General features: G+C 37.8%; 1 protein-coding gene and 1 pseudogene across 1 annotated transcript in view; one reads left to right on the forward strand and one right to left on the reverse strand.

Moving 5' to 3' along the window:
• Cubn (cubilin) overlaps positions 1–16,050 on the reverse strand; it is a 301,005-nt gene that overhangs the window by 100,123 nt on the left and 184,832 nt on the right. The window contains exons 37-40 of the mRNA XM_023705447.1: positions 8,620–8,825; positions 7,474–7,658; positions 6,023–6,215; positions 2,056–2,253 (exon numbers count right to left, since the gene is read on the reverse strand). Coding sequence (XP_023561215.1) covers positions 2,056–2,253; positions 6,023–6,215; positions 7,474–7,658; positions 8,620–8,825 — 782 coding nt within the window. The remainder of the gene's footprint in view (positions 1–2,055; positions 2,254–6,022; positions 6,216–7,473; positions 7,659–8,619; positions 8,826–16,050) is intronic.
• Positions 11,202–13,131, forward strand: LOC101559795 (annotated as a pseudogene).

Here is a 16,050-nt window from a genome sequence, read left to right on the forward strand (position 1 = left end):
ATTCTGAATTCTGCATCTACAAAATCCTTAGACTTCTGCTACATGATTTGGCACTGACTGCTGTCCCTGATACCCACAGAGTCCATATGGTGCTCATTCCTCTGTTTTTCATAGACAACAAAACAGGCTTGGGGCCATTTAATGACTTCTGCAAGGTCACAGAGAAAACAGAGACTACTCTCTAGAGTCTATGCTTCCAAGAGAAGCAGCTGATGGAACAAAAAGTACCTCAACACAATGCAGTTTTTAAAGAACATCCATAATTTATAAAGAGTGATCAAAATATATGGTGATCATTTATACTTAAAAATGCATTAAGGAAAAGGACAACCGGCATTAATCTCCCCTGAAAATACTTGACCTCACTTGAAACACAATTATCATTTGATTCTTAATGCTTTTTCAAGCAGTTCTATAAATGTTCTTTTGTGGCTGTCTTTACACCAAAGTGTAATTAAAAAATCCAATGGAAAGGGAAGCTTGTAAAATATTAAAATTGATCTGCATTCACCTCCCTCGCTTAACCTGACACTGCCTGTGCAATTTCTGGTTCTTCTGTGTCAAAACGACTATGCAGGTAAACATTTTGAAGCAATTCAGATATCACATCAGCCAAGTAGAACAACTAAAGACACTCATGAAAGAGGACTTCCAGAACTGCTACAGAAAGCAGCAAGAAATATGGGAATAAGCATGTTCAAAGTAAGTGAGAATATTAATAACAATGTCTTTTACTGTACTAAGTTTAAAAAAAATCCAGACATTCACCTGAGTGTTTGATTACAGATTTTGCTTCACTGAATTAATTACCCATTAAAGATTGTTTCTAAGGCTTCATCTCAATCTTGAACACTCAGAACATGTGCAAGGACATGTTCACTTCATTACATCAAAACTCAATATCCACAGGAATAATGTCAGAAAATATAATAAATAGTTCTGGGGCACTCGTGTGCTGACACCTGACAGGTGACAGAAAAGTGCCTTTCATTTCATCATATCTGTAAGATTGGTTTGAGTATTTACTTAGTAACCAGCTTCAGTACAATCTAAAATAAAACATCTTCATTAGTCTGGGGATAATGAGGTTTAAGGAGACAATATTTTATGTACTAATAAACTGTAGGCCAAATGTAGATACAGCTCTGTTTTTGGTAAGGATCTGAAGATACAGCACTACTCTCATTCTCCTCCATTCTAGCCCACATCAACTGTGAAGCAGTTTTGTACATGTTGCGTGTTAGCATTGGCTAGGACCCTGGATCACTGTGTCACAACACCTCACCTGTACACAAAAGAAAATGTAGGGAAGCATTACCCCTTTGTACCTTCGTACTATCTTTCCACTAGAATCTTTTTTTTTTTTCAGTAGCAAGATCAAACTCGGGAACTTACACTTGGCAGGCAGCCACATAAGCTGCTGAGCTATCTGCTTGGCTATTCCACTAGGATCTTAAACTCATAGATATCAAATGTTAACATTTATCCCCAAGATTTATCCATTTTAAAAAACTGTAGGATAATTTGAAATTTTAGACTATTATCTCGACTCTTAGGCCTCTCAAAAAGCATGTTTTCTCTTAGAGATATTCCAGTATTCTTGACATTTTATGACACACAATTTAATATTTGCCTTATAATCTCCAGAAATCCTGTTTTCGGGACTCAGTGGCTTCAGTGATCACATATCTATAAAATTCCATACAAAATCAACAGAGGTAATAAGCAAATGATAATTAAATATGAACTATGTATCAGAGTTAAAAAGAACTAATATCTTTTAAAATGTTTCTCTAGGGCTGACCAGATAGCTCAGCAGACTAAAGCACTTGCTTAGGCAAATGCAGGGACTGGGGTTTGATCCCCAGCATGCCGTGCTGGCCCCGCCCCCAAGGCACACTGACACAGCGATTGAGACTGGGCTTGGTGGCATGTGCCTGTAATCCCAGCACTTAGGAGGTTAAAAGCAGGAGGATCACTATGAGTCAGATCTGTGTAGTAAGCCCCTGTAGATCCTGTACCAAATACATAAAAATAAAATAAAATGTTTCTCACCATCTCTTATCACAAGACTATCATAGTTACATGTTTGCTGAGATTCAATGTCCATTGAGAGAATGTTGAGCTCCACAGTAGAGCCTGGAGCATGAATAAGCCATGTGCACTGCATCATATTACTGTAGCTCCCTGGCCAGCCCGGGGAGAAAAAAGGGACAGGCCTGTCTTCTGTCCTCAGGAACCCGCCACATGCACCTGTACAATGAAAGGCGACATCTTAGAAATAACTCCAATGGAAAGCAACCACTACTTTTTCACGTCAAAGTGATGGCCCTATGTTGGAAAAGATGAACAATAAAGAAGTGAAACAACTTTCTCAAAGAAATCAGTAATTATTGTATTAAACTCACTGACACAGCTATGATTTCTGAAGTTTATTTTTTGTGGCAGAAAAACACATTATAAAAGCAATTGAGGCTCTATAAATAAAATGTAAAGCACTACACAAAAACAGGGACAGGTCATAAGTCTAAACAAAGAACTCTGGTTATAAGTTTGAACAGTCATTAAATGGGTAGTTTCTCAAAGTGCCTGCTTAGGCAAGCTTAGGCAAGCACAGGCACTGCAGTTTGATCCCAGGCACCACATGCCTTGCCAGCCCTGGCCCCAGAGCAGGCTGAGCTAGCCACAGAGTCTGGGTGTAGTGGCAGGTGCTTGTAATCCCAGAGCTGGGGAGACTGAAAACAAGAGGATCACTGTGAGCCCTAGCTGTATAGTGAGACCCTTAGCAAGCAAATACAATTATAAATAAATAAATAAATAAATAAATAAGTAATTTCTCAAACAAGGAATATTTGCACATGCATTTTTTTTCAGCAATAAGCTTACTGCAGTATCACATGCACACGATAAAACTTTCCCTTTTAAGGTGTACATCTCACTCGTTTTTATCACATTCAAAAAATCCTGGAAAAATATCTACTAACTAACTTAACAGCATGTTCATCCTCCTAAACAGAAACCTTCAATCCTATTTCTGTCTCTATAATTTGCCTGTTAGTGTCAAGATTCATTTATACTATTGTCCGTATCAGTGTTTATTTCATTTCATTTTTAAAGGATGCATTCTATGCCATTGTATCGATATGCTACATTTAGTTTTTAATTTATCAGTTAATGAACATCTGATCTGTTTCCATCTTTTCTTTCATATGTATAAATCCTCTATAGACATTCACGTATGTATTGCTGTATGGGCATGTATTTAACTCTCTTGGGTGTATAACTAAGAGGAATTGGTTAAACAGTAAGGTAATTCTGTTTATGTTTTTGAGGATGGACTAAGGTTTTACAAAGTAGCTGCCAGCAACACAGAATTTCAATTTTTCTGTATCTTCTACATAATTTGTTACTGTCTACCCTGATATCTATTAAAATATTTTTGGGAATAACATGTTACTTGCTTATTTTACTATATGTCCTCAAGTTTTTTTTAGTAGTTATTCTGACAATTATAGCTAATTTAATTTAAAGTAAGGTGATTTGGGTTAATAATAATTTAAATAATTTATTAACTTTTTCTCTAATATAATACAGGTCAATGTCACTTATCCAAAATTCTTGGGACCAGAATTATTTCAGATTTTATGAATATTTGGATTTTGGAATATTTGCAAAGATTTCACAAGCTAAGCATTCATAAAAGTGAAGATATGAATCTGCCATCTGAATCTTTCTGAAGGTCTTTTCATATCAATGTTCAAAGTTTTAGATTTTAGACCATTTCAGATTTCAGATTCCAGATACTTATCGTGCATAATCCTATCCCTTCTTTCCTCACTCTTTTTGAAATCAATTGTCATCAAATAATATATTTAAATATTATAAGCCTATTGATACAGATTTATAATTACAGACATTCCTTGTCCAATGATCTACCTGTTTAATGACTGTTCAGACTTATGACCCACTATTCAGACTTAGGACTTACTTTTCTTCAATTCTGTACATCTTGTTCATAAAACCTCAATATGTTTCTTTGGAACTGTGTAACATCTTTATACAGCAGTATAGTTTGTGCTGATTGTATGATACAGTACAGAGATAGAGTGCTGTAGTTTCATGTTACATGCTGCAGTACTATGTATAAGAGCACGCAGATGAAAGCAAAGTCATCAAGTTGGAGTTTCCCTTCAGCATTTCTTTGTTCTGCATATTGTACTGTACATACTGTATACAATTCCCTATCTAGCAACCAATTCATTCACTAGTCATGGAACAGAACTCTGTCATTAAATGAGGAATATCCATATTGTTTTACTCAATGATCTTTGCAAATCAGATGGTAATAGAAGAGCTATCAACAAAAATGCATTTAAACTATTTTTTTACATTTACTTATGTAGAAAATCAACTCAGAAATTCCTAGTTGACTCAAAATATTTTCCTATCATATTCAATAATTACATTTGATAAAATATTATTTTTTATTTTTCCTTAATTCTTTAGACATAATTTTCTTTAGTTCTTTAATATATTTATAATATTTAATTTTAAAAATTTTATTAATTAAGTCAAATATCCTGAGTTTCTCTGGGACAACTATTTTATTATTTTCCTTTTTATAGGCCAAATGTCCTGGCTTCTTTGTCTTGTAATTTTTTGTTGATAATTGGGCACTTTAAGCAATATCTGGAAATCAGTGTCTTCCAAGGTTTGCTGCTACTGCCTTTCCTTAGTTTTCAACTCTACCTTAAGTTTTATTTCCTGCTTTCATATTGAGTCAAGATCATGCCAGGTAAGAACTTAGAGCCCTGGTGGATCTTTTCTAGGGCATGGTCACAGCTACATATGTGTGTGGCTTTCTAGCGTCTACGAAATATGTCAGAGCTTCCTAAGTCCCCAGATGGACATTTTATTCCCCAGTTCTTCCTTTCGCATCTTTTGTTCAGTTTCCTGTGGGCTGTAACCGGTATTACAGCTTCATGGAATTGTGATGTTAGACAATTGCCACCGTTGATTTTCAGAAACACCCTAGGGACAGGGATGTTTAAGCAGGGTGTGCTCTGAGGTCAAATTAAAACAAGATGTGAGTGAGAAAGCAATTTTGCAGAAGGCTGCCAGGCAGATCAGATAATGGCAACTCCATGGAGACAGGAAGTGCTCTGTCCAGTTCTGCCCTGCCCCCCTGGCTGCTAAGCTGCCAAACAGCTGCTTTTAACTGGTATCATGGTTGTGGAGCTGTTGAAAAGCTGCTCTAAAACGGGGGGGGGGGGGGGACGGGGAAGAGATAGAAAAAGGCACTGTTTTTACTGAGACTGCAATTTTCTTGAATAAATATACCTCAGCTGAGTCCATTTCTAGAGGTCTTAAGACTTGATTTTGATGATTTTTTTTAACCAGTGTTCTCATCACTTTTACAGAGGAATAGATTTTTCAGAAGTATACAGATGCCATGATTCCAGAAGTATATGACTCTTCCTTCATAATATTTCCTCAATAAGTATTTATTACATTAAATTAAATATTACCATGTGGAATGCTTTGATATGTTTCGTTTGCTAATATATTTTAAAATGTTAAAGCTTTGTTAGTTTTAATAAAATTTTCATGTGTGGTACTTTTTACAAAATAAAACTTAGGGAAAAATAGTTCTATTAGTTGATATTGAAGTACCATGTCAGTGTGTGTGCACGCGTGCATGTGCTTGTGTTACACTTGCAAATTAAACTTTTAGAGAGTTCTTAAATCATCTCTAGAAAGTATAAATAGAATGTCATATGGTTACTAAACACCTACTTTACATGAAAATATAATGAAAATTATATCGTGCCTACATTTTCAGGCACAATATAATATTTTATAACATATAAATATTTATGAATTTGAAAAGACATCTGGCCGTATAGGGGAAGGAGTTTGGGGACCCCACCAAATCTTATTTGTGTGTTTGTGACTGAGGCTGTTGAAATACTGGCTTATGCATATGAGACCCGAGAAGAGTTTCACTTACTACCAAACACACCTGGAGCAATGGTAGGCAAAGTTCCCGGAGAACTGTCTTCTGCAAACCACTCCAGAAGAAATCCCTTCCCTGAGGTTGAAGCGTCAGACAAAAACTGAAAGGTCAAAGAATTTCTCGTGGAGGTAAAAGACTGAGCTTCAGTACCACAGTAAGTACCAATCAGGCGAGAATGAATGCCAACACCATCATAAATCTGCATACAAAAAGAGATAATAATACATTGTTCATAGGCAGCTATCGCTCCTTTTCTTCCTAAAAAAGAAAACTTAAAAGGTGCCTTATACTATTACAATGCTATCATAATAAAAATAAGAAAACATGTTACTTCCGTTTAAAATAGACTGTCTTTAAAGGTAAAATATTATTGCAAATAATTTAAGGTATTTCAAGATACATACAACTTTATTGCAATTGCAGTAATTCTCCATAGGATACACCATAATCAATGACTTAAAATTTGTGGGTAGAAAAATAGAACCTTAGATAGTTATACAATGACAATACTTAATAAATATGCTTTGGAGCACTAAGGAGAGGAATTAAGAATTAAAAAATGAAAATAACAAGGAAGAAGCAGATTTAATGAGAGAAAGCGGGTAGGTAGTTGGAAAGAGTACATATGTCCAAAGAAGAAAAGAACAATTGATGCAAGAATCATAGTTAACAAGTCTCGGCACATTCAAAACACCCAATAAATTGTCTTTATTTGGTTTAAAATTATTTAGTCACATATTTAAGAGACTCATTTTGTGATAGTTTAGAAATAATTGGCAACAATTTCATCGTAATATTATAAAATCCTCTACTAAACTTCATTGTAAAAAATTATGTAACAATTATTTTTGTACAAATTATTTTCTCCATATTTTTGTACAAATCTGGACAGAACAAAGCACTGAGCATACAAGATGTGCAAGGTGAGATTCCAACTCTTGGAGATCTGATAATATTTCTGAGATTGATACAGTGTGCAGTGCCTGGATGACGCTGATTGCTATAATTTCTTTTTTTTTTTTTTTCATTTTTTGCAGAACCGGGGATTGAACTCAGGCTCTTGCGCTTGCCAGAGACGCACTTATCCACTGAGCCATCTCCCCGGCCCCTATAATTTCTATATTTATTTATTCTTACATGGTCCTTTAAATCATTAATACTTGAGCATAGGAACAAACAGGATAATATGATATAAGATAAGATAAATGCTTAATTAGCACACCGGCATACTTAGACAAAGCCCCATAAGTTAAGTAAAACACTGCCAGGTATCCTTTGATACACTATAGAAAATAATAAATGAGCTGGAATTACTTTAGTGCAGGCAATAAATAGGTAGTAATCATAATTTGGGGTGGATCATCCATCCCACACATTTTGCAATTGCTTGAATAGCCATTAATTTGGATTTGTAATACATCAAAATTTATAAACATAGAATTCACAAGGAAACTCACCTTTAATTTGTCATAAAGGCAATAATTTGCTGCTTCCATGTCCATCTCTAAGATCCTACCACGGATAATTTGAGAGCTATTCACATTGACTGTCCATTTGTAATTGGCGTTATGGGGATAGTTTCCAGGCCAGAGAGGAGAAGCGATTCTCCCATGGGTTCCCTCAATATTATCATTGCCAAATACTAGGAGGAGAAACAGAGTAGTAAATCAGACCTATTTAGAATAGCTCTTTAATCAAATGGAAAGAAATTCTAAAAAACAAAAGACCAGAATGGACTTTAATCGACTATAATTTCTTTTCCGACTACTGAAAGAAATATTGCTTCTCATTTGCTTTCCAGGCTGTTTATTAATTCCTCTGAGAAGCGTGTTTTGCTAAATGGAATCTTATCTCCTTAACAGGTTGCAAACTATGAAAAGAGGTGACAATTTCCCATGTGAAAAGGGCTTCCTAGGCCTCCAGGAAGATGGGAAAAGGGTTACCATCCCTGCTTTACCTATTTCACTTTATTTTACAAAAGAAAGATGTTCCATTTTAAATTTTAAATTATAAGGAAACTGAGCATACAGAGGAACCAACTATATAAAACTTGAGTTAAAAAAACAGAAATAGCGCTCAGGATGAAGGCTGGTGGTGCAGTGGCTGACTAGCGTGTACAGGGCCTTGGGCTTGGTCCCCAGCAGTACAGTGAATCAATCTGCCCCAAAATAGCTGACATTTTATATCTGTTGGGAAAACACTCTGTTGTTATTGTATCTGAGCACTGAAATCAATCCAAAGGTCATATTAATGATCCTTAATTTGAGAACATAGTTTATGGCCTCAAATGAAGTACATTTGATAGAAATATACTATGCCAAAGCCATATTAGAAGATTCTGTCACATGACATGGTAATAAAAATGTTAGGCACAAATTAGAGCTTAAAAGGCATATTAGACCATCAAATAATTTTCATTTGCTCTTAATGAGCTATTCTTATATATAATTTGGTATTTTCGATATATGATGCAGCAAATCAACAATATGGAAGGATAGTGTAGAATTTAAGATTGTTCTTGATTAATGTATTCTTGAAAAAGAATGCATTCCTAGTTTGTGGCACATATTTTGGAAGCCATCCTTAAAACAGCACTGACTTACTCATAGTAAACGAGGCCTGGAAGCCCATGCTATTGTGCGAGCCATCTGAGACAAATCTGATCCACATAAGATTTTCTACAGTAACTGAGAAATTTTGGGGCAGGGAGCTTCCACAGTATCTTCCCACCAAGTGACCAGTGGAATTCCCTTCTCGGATCTCCACAAAATCTTTGCTGCAGTCCTGAGAGGCCTCCAACTGAAAAGACCTGATTTGGAGAGGAAAAGAAAAAAAAAAAAAAAAAAAAAGGAGTTAACAGAATTAACACTAACAGAATGAATTTTAGGATTACCTTGAACTGTATACCTGATCAATCTGTCCTTTCTTTAAAAACCTTTTTAACTTTGATTAACAGACTCCTTAACTATGGCAAAAACAACAACAAAAATGAAACCAAACAACAGCAACAAAAACAACTTTCACTCAAATTTGTTCAAATCTTTAGACAAAATATACAAAGTATACTATTTTCAAGGAGTTCTCTTCTTGGTGGGTTAGACTGGGCAAAAATACAGAAAAGCATCCACGGGAGGACATGAGTACAATGGAGGTAGAAAGTACCTTAAGAGGGGGTAGTGCAGCAGCTCAAAGGTGGAGCACAGGGTCACTTTAGCATGCACAAGGCTCTGGGTTCAGTTCTCGGAAGCAAATCCGTAAATGTAGGGGCATGAAAATTTTGAGCACAAGTATATCTGAATATGGGGTTCAGTAATAATTTGGAGCGACTTGGGAGATGAAAATGGAAACATTCACTGGCTGAGGAGCATGGGCAATGGGCAGAGAATGCACACTCAGGGGCCCACGCACAGACCAGGGCCGGGTTCACAGAGGAACCTGTGCGATAGCTAGTCGGTACCACAAAGCCATCGAGAGACAGGTACAGCTGGAGCAGTGCAGTGCGATAATTTTGGCAGAGTTTAAGTGCCATGGAAAGGCATGTGGAACTTGATTTATGGAAAGATAGAGAAATTATGAGATTTGAAGTAATGCAGCCTGGTGTACAAAGGTGGCCTCTTCAACTTCTCTTATACTATGCAATTGAGAACTAATCAGGGCTGGGAAAATATCTGCCTTGTGATTTTCAGAAGAAACATGGATAAAGAGTGGAATAGGTAGGTGAAGAGAGTGAAGGTCTGAATTTTTTTTGCTTAAAGATAACCAAATAATGGGGTATTGGTATAAGGGTAGATAAAGAGAGAGTGAACTAGAAAAGAAAGTTTGGATGAGGGTCCACAAATACATAGTTAATATAAGACAATACAATGTGGCCGGAGAATTCCATGAGGAAAATGATGATTCAACAACTAGCAGGAGAGGAGAGGGGAGGGAAGAGAATGGAAGGCGAGGGGAGGGGAGGGGAAGAAAAGAGAAAGAAAAAGAAAGAAACAGAGAGGAGAGAGAGAGAGAGAGAGAGAGAGAGAGAGATTCTCAGCTCCTATTTTTTTTTTTCCGGAACTGGAGATTGAACTCAGGCCTTTGCGCTTGCTAGGCAAGCGCTTATTCTACTGAGCTATCTCCCCGGCCCCTCCTATTTCTTTATGTACAGAAACTAATATGTCTTATAGAAGTACATACAAATGTGGAGCAATGAAACTCCTAGAAGAAAACAAAAGACTATCATTGCAACCTTGGAATAGGCAAATATGTCTAAGATAAAATGCAAAAAAGCACTATTCATAAAATGAAAAATTAATAAATGTGATTTCTTAGAAATTTTCTCATCATTAAGAGTGCAAGAGAGAAAATTAATAGACAATTCAAAGACTGGAATAAGTAAAAGAAGAAAACTTCAAAGTGCATATCTAACAAGGGACCTGTAGCAGGAATATAAAAGACATTCCTACAAACCAGTTTAAAATGGACAAAAGATTTGAAATAAAGGAAAATGAATGACCAATGAGAACCTGCAAAGTATTCTACATGATTAGTCCTCAGGGAAATTCATGGAAAGTACCACAATAAGATATTATGTCAGATACATCAGAATAGCTGAAATAAAAAATGATTGACAAGATCCAATGTTGGCAAGCATGCAGAACACCTGGAAGTGTCATGTTCTTTTGGGGACTATATACTGATACAGTCACTTTTAATAATTGTTTGGGGTTTCTTATAAAATCACACGCATGCAACTAACCCAGAAATTCCACTTCCAGTTATTTAACCAAGAAAACTAAAAACATAAGATGATACTAGTATCTTGAATATAAAATAAATTTTGCAATTCAAAAAAGGCTCCAATAACCAATTAAAAATAGCAAAGGAACTGAAAAGACACTTCTCCTAAGAAGACCAATGAATAACAATTAAAACTATAAGAAGATGCTCAACATTATTAGCTGTTATATGAATGCATATGAAAACTGCAATGAGAGACTGGGTGTAGGGGCACCCAAGTGTAATCCCAGCTCTTGGGAGGCTGAACACAGGAGGATCACTACAAATCCAATCTAGATAGTGAGACCCTGTAGACCTGTAGACCTTGTACTAAATACAAAAAGAGGTCTCATTGGATGTGCCAGTAGGTGAGGGGCTACTTGTGTGACGTCTTTGCTAGCACAGCCAGGCCTTTACATGAGCAACCATGTCGAAGGGACCTGCAACTGGTACTGATCTTGGCACCACCTACTCCTGTGTGGGTGTCTTCCAGCATGAAAAAGGGGAGATAATTTCCAATGATCAGGGAAACTGGACCACTCCAAGCTATGTTGCTTTCACTGACATCAAACAACTGATTGGAGATGCTGCAAAAATTCAAGTGGCCATGAACCCCACCAACACAGTTTTTGACGCTAAGTGTCTGATTGGACATAGATTTGATGATGCTATTGTCCAGTCTGATATGAAGCACTGGCCCTTCATGGTGGTGAATGATGCAGGCAGGCCCAAGGTTCAAGTAGAATACAGAGGAGAGACAAAGAGCTTCTACCCAGAGGAGGTGTCTTCTATGGTGCTGACAAAGATGAAGGAGATTGCAGAAGCTCATCCAGGGAAGACTGTTACCAATGCTGTGGTCACTGTGCCAGCTTACTCTAATGATTTTCAGAGTCAGGCAACCAAAGATGCTGGAACTAATGCTGGTCTTAACATACTTAGAATTATCAATGAACCAACTGCTGTGGATATTGCTTATGGCTTAGACAAAAAGGTTGGAGCTGAAAGAAATGTGCTGATTTTTTACTGAGGAGGTAGCACTTTTGATGTGTTAATCCTCACTATTGAGGATGGAATCTTTGAAGTGAAATCTACAGCTGGAGACACCCACTTACATGAAGAAGATTTTGACAATCAAATGATCAGTCATTTCATTGCTGAATTCAAGTGCAAGTACAAGAAGGATATCAATGAGAACAAAAGAGCTGTCCGCCATCTTCGTACTGCATGTGAGCAAGCTAAGAGAACCATCTCTTCCAGCACCCAAGCCAGTATTGAGATCAATTCCCTCCATGAAAGGACTGACTTCTACACCTCCATTACTCATGCTCAGTTTGAAGAGCTGAATGCTGACCTGTTCCGTGGCACTCTAGACCCTGTGGAGAAGGCTCTTCAAGATGCTAAACTGGACAAGCCTCAGGTCCATGACATTGTCCTAGTGGGTGGTTCTATCCATATCCCCAAGATCCAGAAGATTTTCAAGACTTCTTCAATGGAAAAGAATTGAATAAGAGCATCAATCTTGATGAGGCTGCTGCTTATGATGCAGCTGCCCAGGCAGCCATTTTATCTGGATACAGGTCTGAAGATGCCCAAGATTTGCTGCTGTTGGATATGACTCCTTTTTCTCTTGGTATTGAAGCTGCTGGTGGTGTCATGACAGTCTTCATCAAGCGCAATACCATCATTCCTACGAAGCACACCCAGACCTTCACTACCTACTTGGACAACCAGCCTGGTGTGCTCATTCAGGTCTATGAAGGTGAGCGAGCCATGACCAAGGATGACAATCTGCTTGGCAAGTTTGAACTCACAGGCATACCTCCTGCACCCCGTGGTGTTCCTCAGATTGAAGTAACTTTTGATATTGATGCCAATGGCATCCTCAATGTTTCTACAGTCGATAAAAGTACAGGAAAAGAGAACAAGATTACCATTACTAACTATAAGGGCCATTCGAGAAAGGAGGAAATAGAGCATAAGGTCCAGGAAGTAGAAAAGTAAAAAGCTGAAGATGAGAAGCAAAGGGGCAAAGTGTCTGCCAAGAACTCATTGGAGTCCTACGCTTTCAATATGAAAGCAACTGGTGAAGATGAGAAGCTTCAAGGCAAAATTAATGGTGATGATAAACAGAAGATTCTTGACAAGTACAATGAGATCATCAAATGGCTGGGTAAGAATCAGACTATGGAGAAAGAAGAATCAGCAGAAAGAGCTCGAGAAAGTCTGCAATCCCATCACCACCAAGCTGTACCAGAGTGCAGGTGGCAGGCCTGGAGGGATGCCTGGGGCTTCCCTGGTGGAGGAGCTCCTCCCTCTGGTGTGCTTCCTCCAGGCCCACCATTGAAAAGGTGAATTAAGCCAACCCTAAATATAAATATAGCATTCTTCCACAATCAATAAAATTGAAGGACCTAAATTTGTAGCAAATTCTGTGGCAGTTAAAGTTGGGCTGCTATAGTAAAGTACTGGGCATTCTCAATACTTGAATAGCGGAACATGTGCACAGGGAAACACAGCACTTCACTTTAAGTACTGTGCTATAAGTCACAATGCAATGTCTTCAATAAAAATATTTAAATTGGCAAAAAAATACAAAAAGAGAGAAAGAAAGAAAAGTGCAATGAGTTAACACTTCATACCTGCTAAGATAGATATTATAATAAAAAAGAAGAGTGTTGATAAGGACAGAGAGAAAGCAAAACTCTTGTGCATTGCTGATGGAAATACAACATGGCACAGCCACTGCAGAAAACATTTTGGTGGTTCCTCAAAAAGCTGAACACAAAATTCCACATGATCCAGCAATTCTACTTCTATGAATATACTCAAAATAATTGAAAGCATTAGATCAGCCAAATATTTGTACACTGATAGCCATGATAACATAAATCATAAGAACCAATAGTGAGAACAACTCACATGTCCATTGAGAGATGGGTGGATGAACAAAATGTAGCGTGCGTGCACGCACACGCACACACGCACACACACATATGAACACATGTTACAACATGGATTAACTTTGAAAATATTATTATTATTGTTATTTATGTATTTGGTATAGGGTCTCACTCCTAGTGATCCTCCTGTCTCAGCCTCTCCAATATTGAAATTACAGGCGTGTGCCACCATGCCCAGACTCAGTGGTACATTCATAGTGCCCGTGGGAGGGACCAGCACAGCCTGTGGTGCAGGAGTCAGGCAGGCCCCTTTTCCCTGTCCTTGCACACAGGTACTTAGTCCACTGAGCTATCTTGCCAGTCCTGAGGTAGTGCTAAATTCTAAGAGGAAAAAAAAATACAATAAGGGGGTGCTATTTTAGGTAGGGCAGTCAGGTTATATCTGTAACTTTAAAGTGGATACCATTTTTCAATGGCAATAAAAGAAAACAAGATGCCTCGTAATAAATGTAAAAAAAGACTTTTTAGACCTTTATGGAAAAGAAATATGAAATTTTATTGATGGACATAAATGAAGAGCTAAATTAATAGAGATGTTCCTATTTCAATTTAAGGACATGAAGTGTCATGGTCATAAAGATGATACTTAAAATTAATTAATAAATCCAGTGTAATTCTAGTTAAATCACTAAGTATGAGTCCATGCATGTAAAATGTAAAACAGAAAGCAGTGCTTAAAAAAAAAAAAAAGCAATACCTAATGGAGTATATATGTACCGATAGATGTATTTATTTATTTATTTAAATGAATTTAGGACAGGGTCTCACTACATAGATAGGACTTTTAGTGATTCTCCTGTTTTTAGCCTCCCAAGCCCTGGGATTACAGGTGCGTGCCACCAAGCACAATCTCAATCACCATCTCAGTTTGCCCCACAGGCGGGGCCAGCACAACCCCAGCCGCTGTGCTCTGCCATAGCAGGCATTTTAGCTAACTGAGCTATCTGGCCGGCCCTATAGATGCATTTAAAAAGATGAAATATGAGGGTTGGCCAGACAGCTCAGTGGATTAAAGCACCTTCTTAGGCAGACACAGGTACTTGAGTTCAATCCCTGGCCGTGGTGCAGGCCACACCCCTGGGGTGTGCTGAAACTGCAATTGGGACTGTAGAGCCCGCCTGTAAGCCCAGTACTTGGGATGCTGAAAACAGGAGGATCACTACAAAACAAACAAACAACAACAAAAAAACCCCTATGAAATATGAAGGAAAATGATACACATAAAATTCAACATATGAGGAGTTATCTTTATGATGAGAAGGTAAAGGGACATGGATGGGAACTTTTGTTGCCCTGTACTATTTTATTTAAAGGAAAATTAATTAGGCTGTTGGAAAAAAAATAGAAGATGCCAAATACAAACTGTTCTATTGGTTGTTGGAAGATTTTGTTAAGAGGAAAGACAAGATCAAGCGAGGAAGAATGAATGAGTTATTTATGCTTCAGAGAAAAACACTATCAGCAAGCAGGGAAAATACACATCTCGAGAACAGGAAATCCACTGTGCAGTGCATAATACATATCTTTCAGTCAGTCTCAAAATGAAGGCCAGCAAGCCTGCACACTAAGTGTAGCACTCCCAGGGGCTCCACTTGAGTTAATGGATTAGGAATGCTGAGCCTCGGCCACCGGGAAGCTTGGGCTAATTCACGTGTCTCTACGGAATCAACCTATCAACCACACATCTCTGTATTCCCTGATGACCAGGACATGAGAGCCAACTAATTGCTCTGTTCCAGTCTTTCCTTGCTTCTCAAGCCAGACAGTACCATTGCTAAGTCTCTAGCTAGGAAAACAGTACACCCATGACCCTCATGATCCCCTCAAGGTGGGTCATCGGGGAACAAGCCACTGGCACTATGTTCTAAATGTAGTTACAGCAACAAGATATGATTAATGAATGAGAAGAAGAAGAAACCAGGAAGTGTCCACATAAGGCAAATCAGACTCCTACTTTTCTTTACTTCATTGACAAGCTTATGCTTTGTAACACAACCTTTACATCTACCATCAATTTTCACCAGGAATTGTTCTGAGCCCATCTGTGGGATGACTGCTAACTTTGTTGCTTAAATTCAGGCTCGATTTTATAAACCACAATGTGAAATATGCTAAAATTGTTTTTCTCTGCTTTTCAGACAGGGAAGAAGGGAAGATTATTTTCCTCAGGCGGTGCAGTTCTTGAAATTGCCTCTAAAGCCTGTGTGGTACACGGCCTGGCGGCATCAACAAGACCAGAGAGCTTATTCAACACGAAGAAGCAGGCTCCATTAGCTAACTGAATCAGAATGGAAATTTTAGGAAGATCCCAGGTGG

This window comes from Octodon degus, unplaced genomic scaffold (assembly GCF_000260255.1).
Source record: "Octodon degus isolate 3935 unplaced genomic scaffold, OctDeg1.0 scaffold00220, whole genome shotgun sequence".
Lineage (NCBI taxonomy): Eukaryota > Metazoa > Chordata > Mammalia > Rodentia > Octodontidae > Octodon > Octodon degus.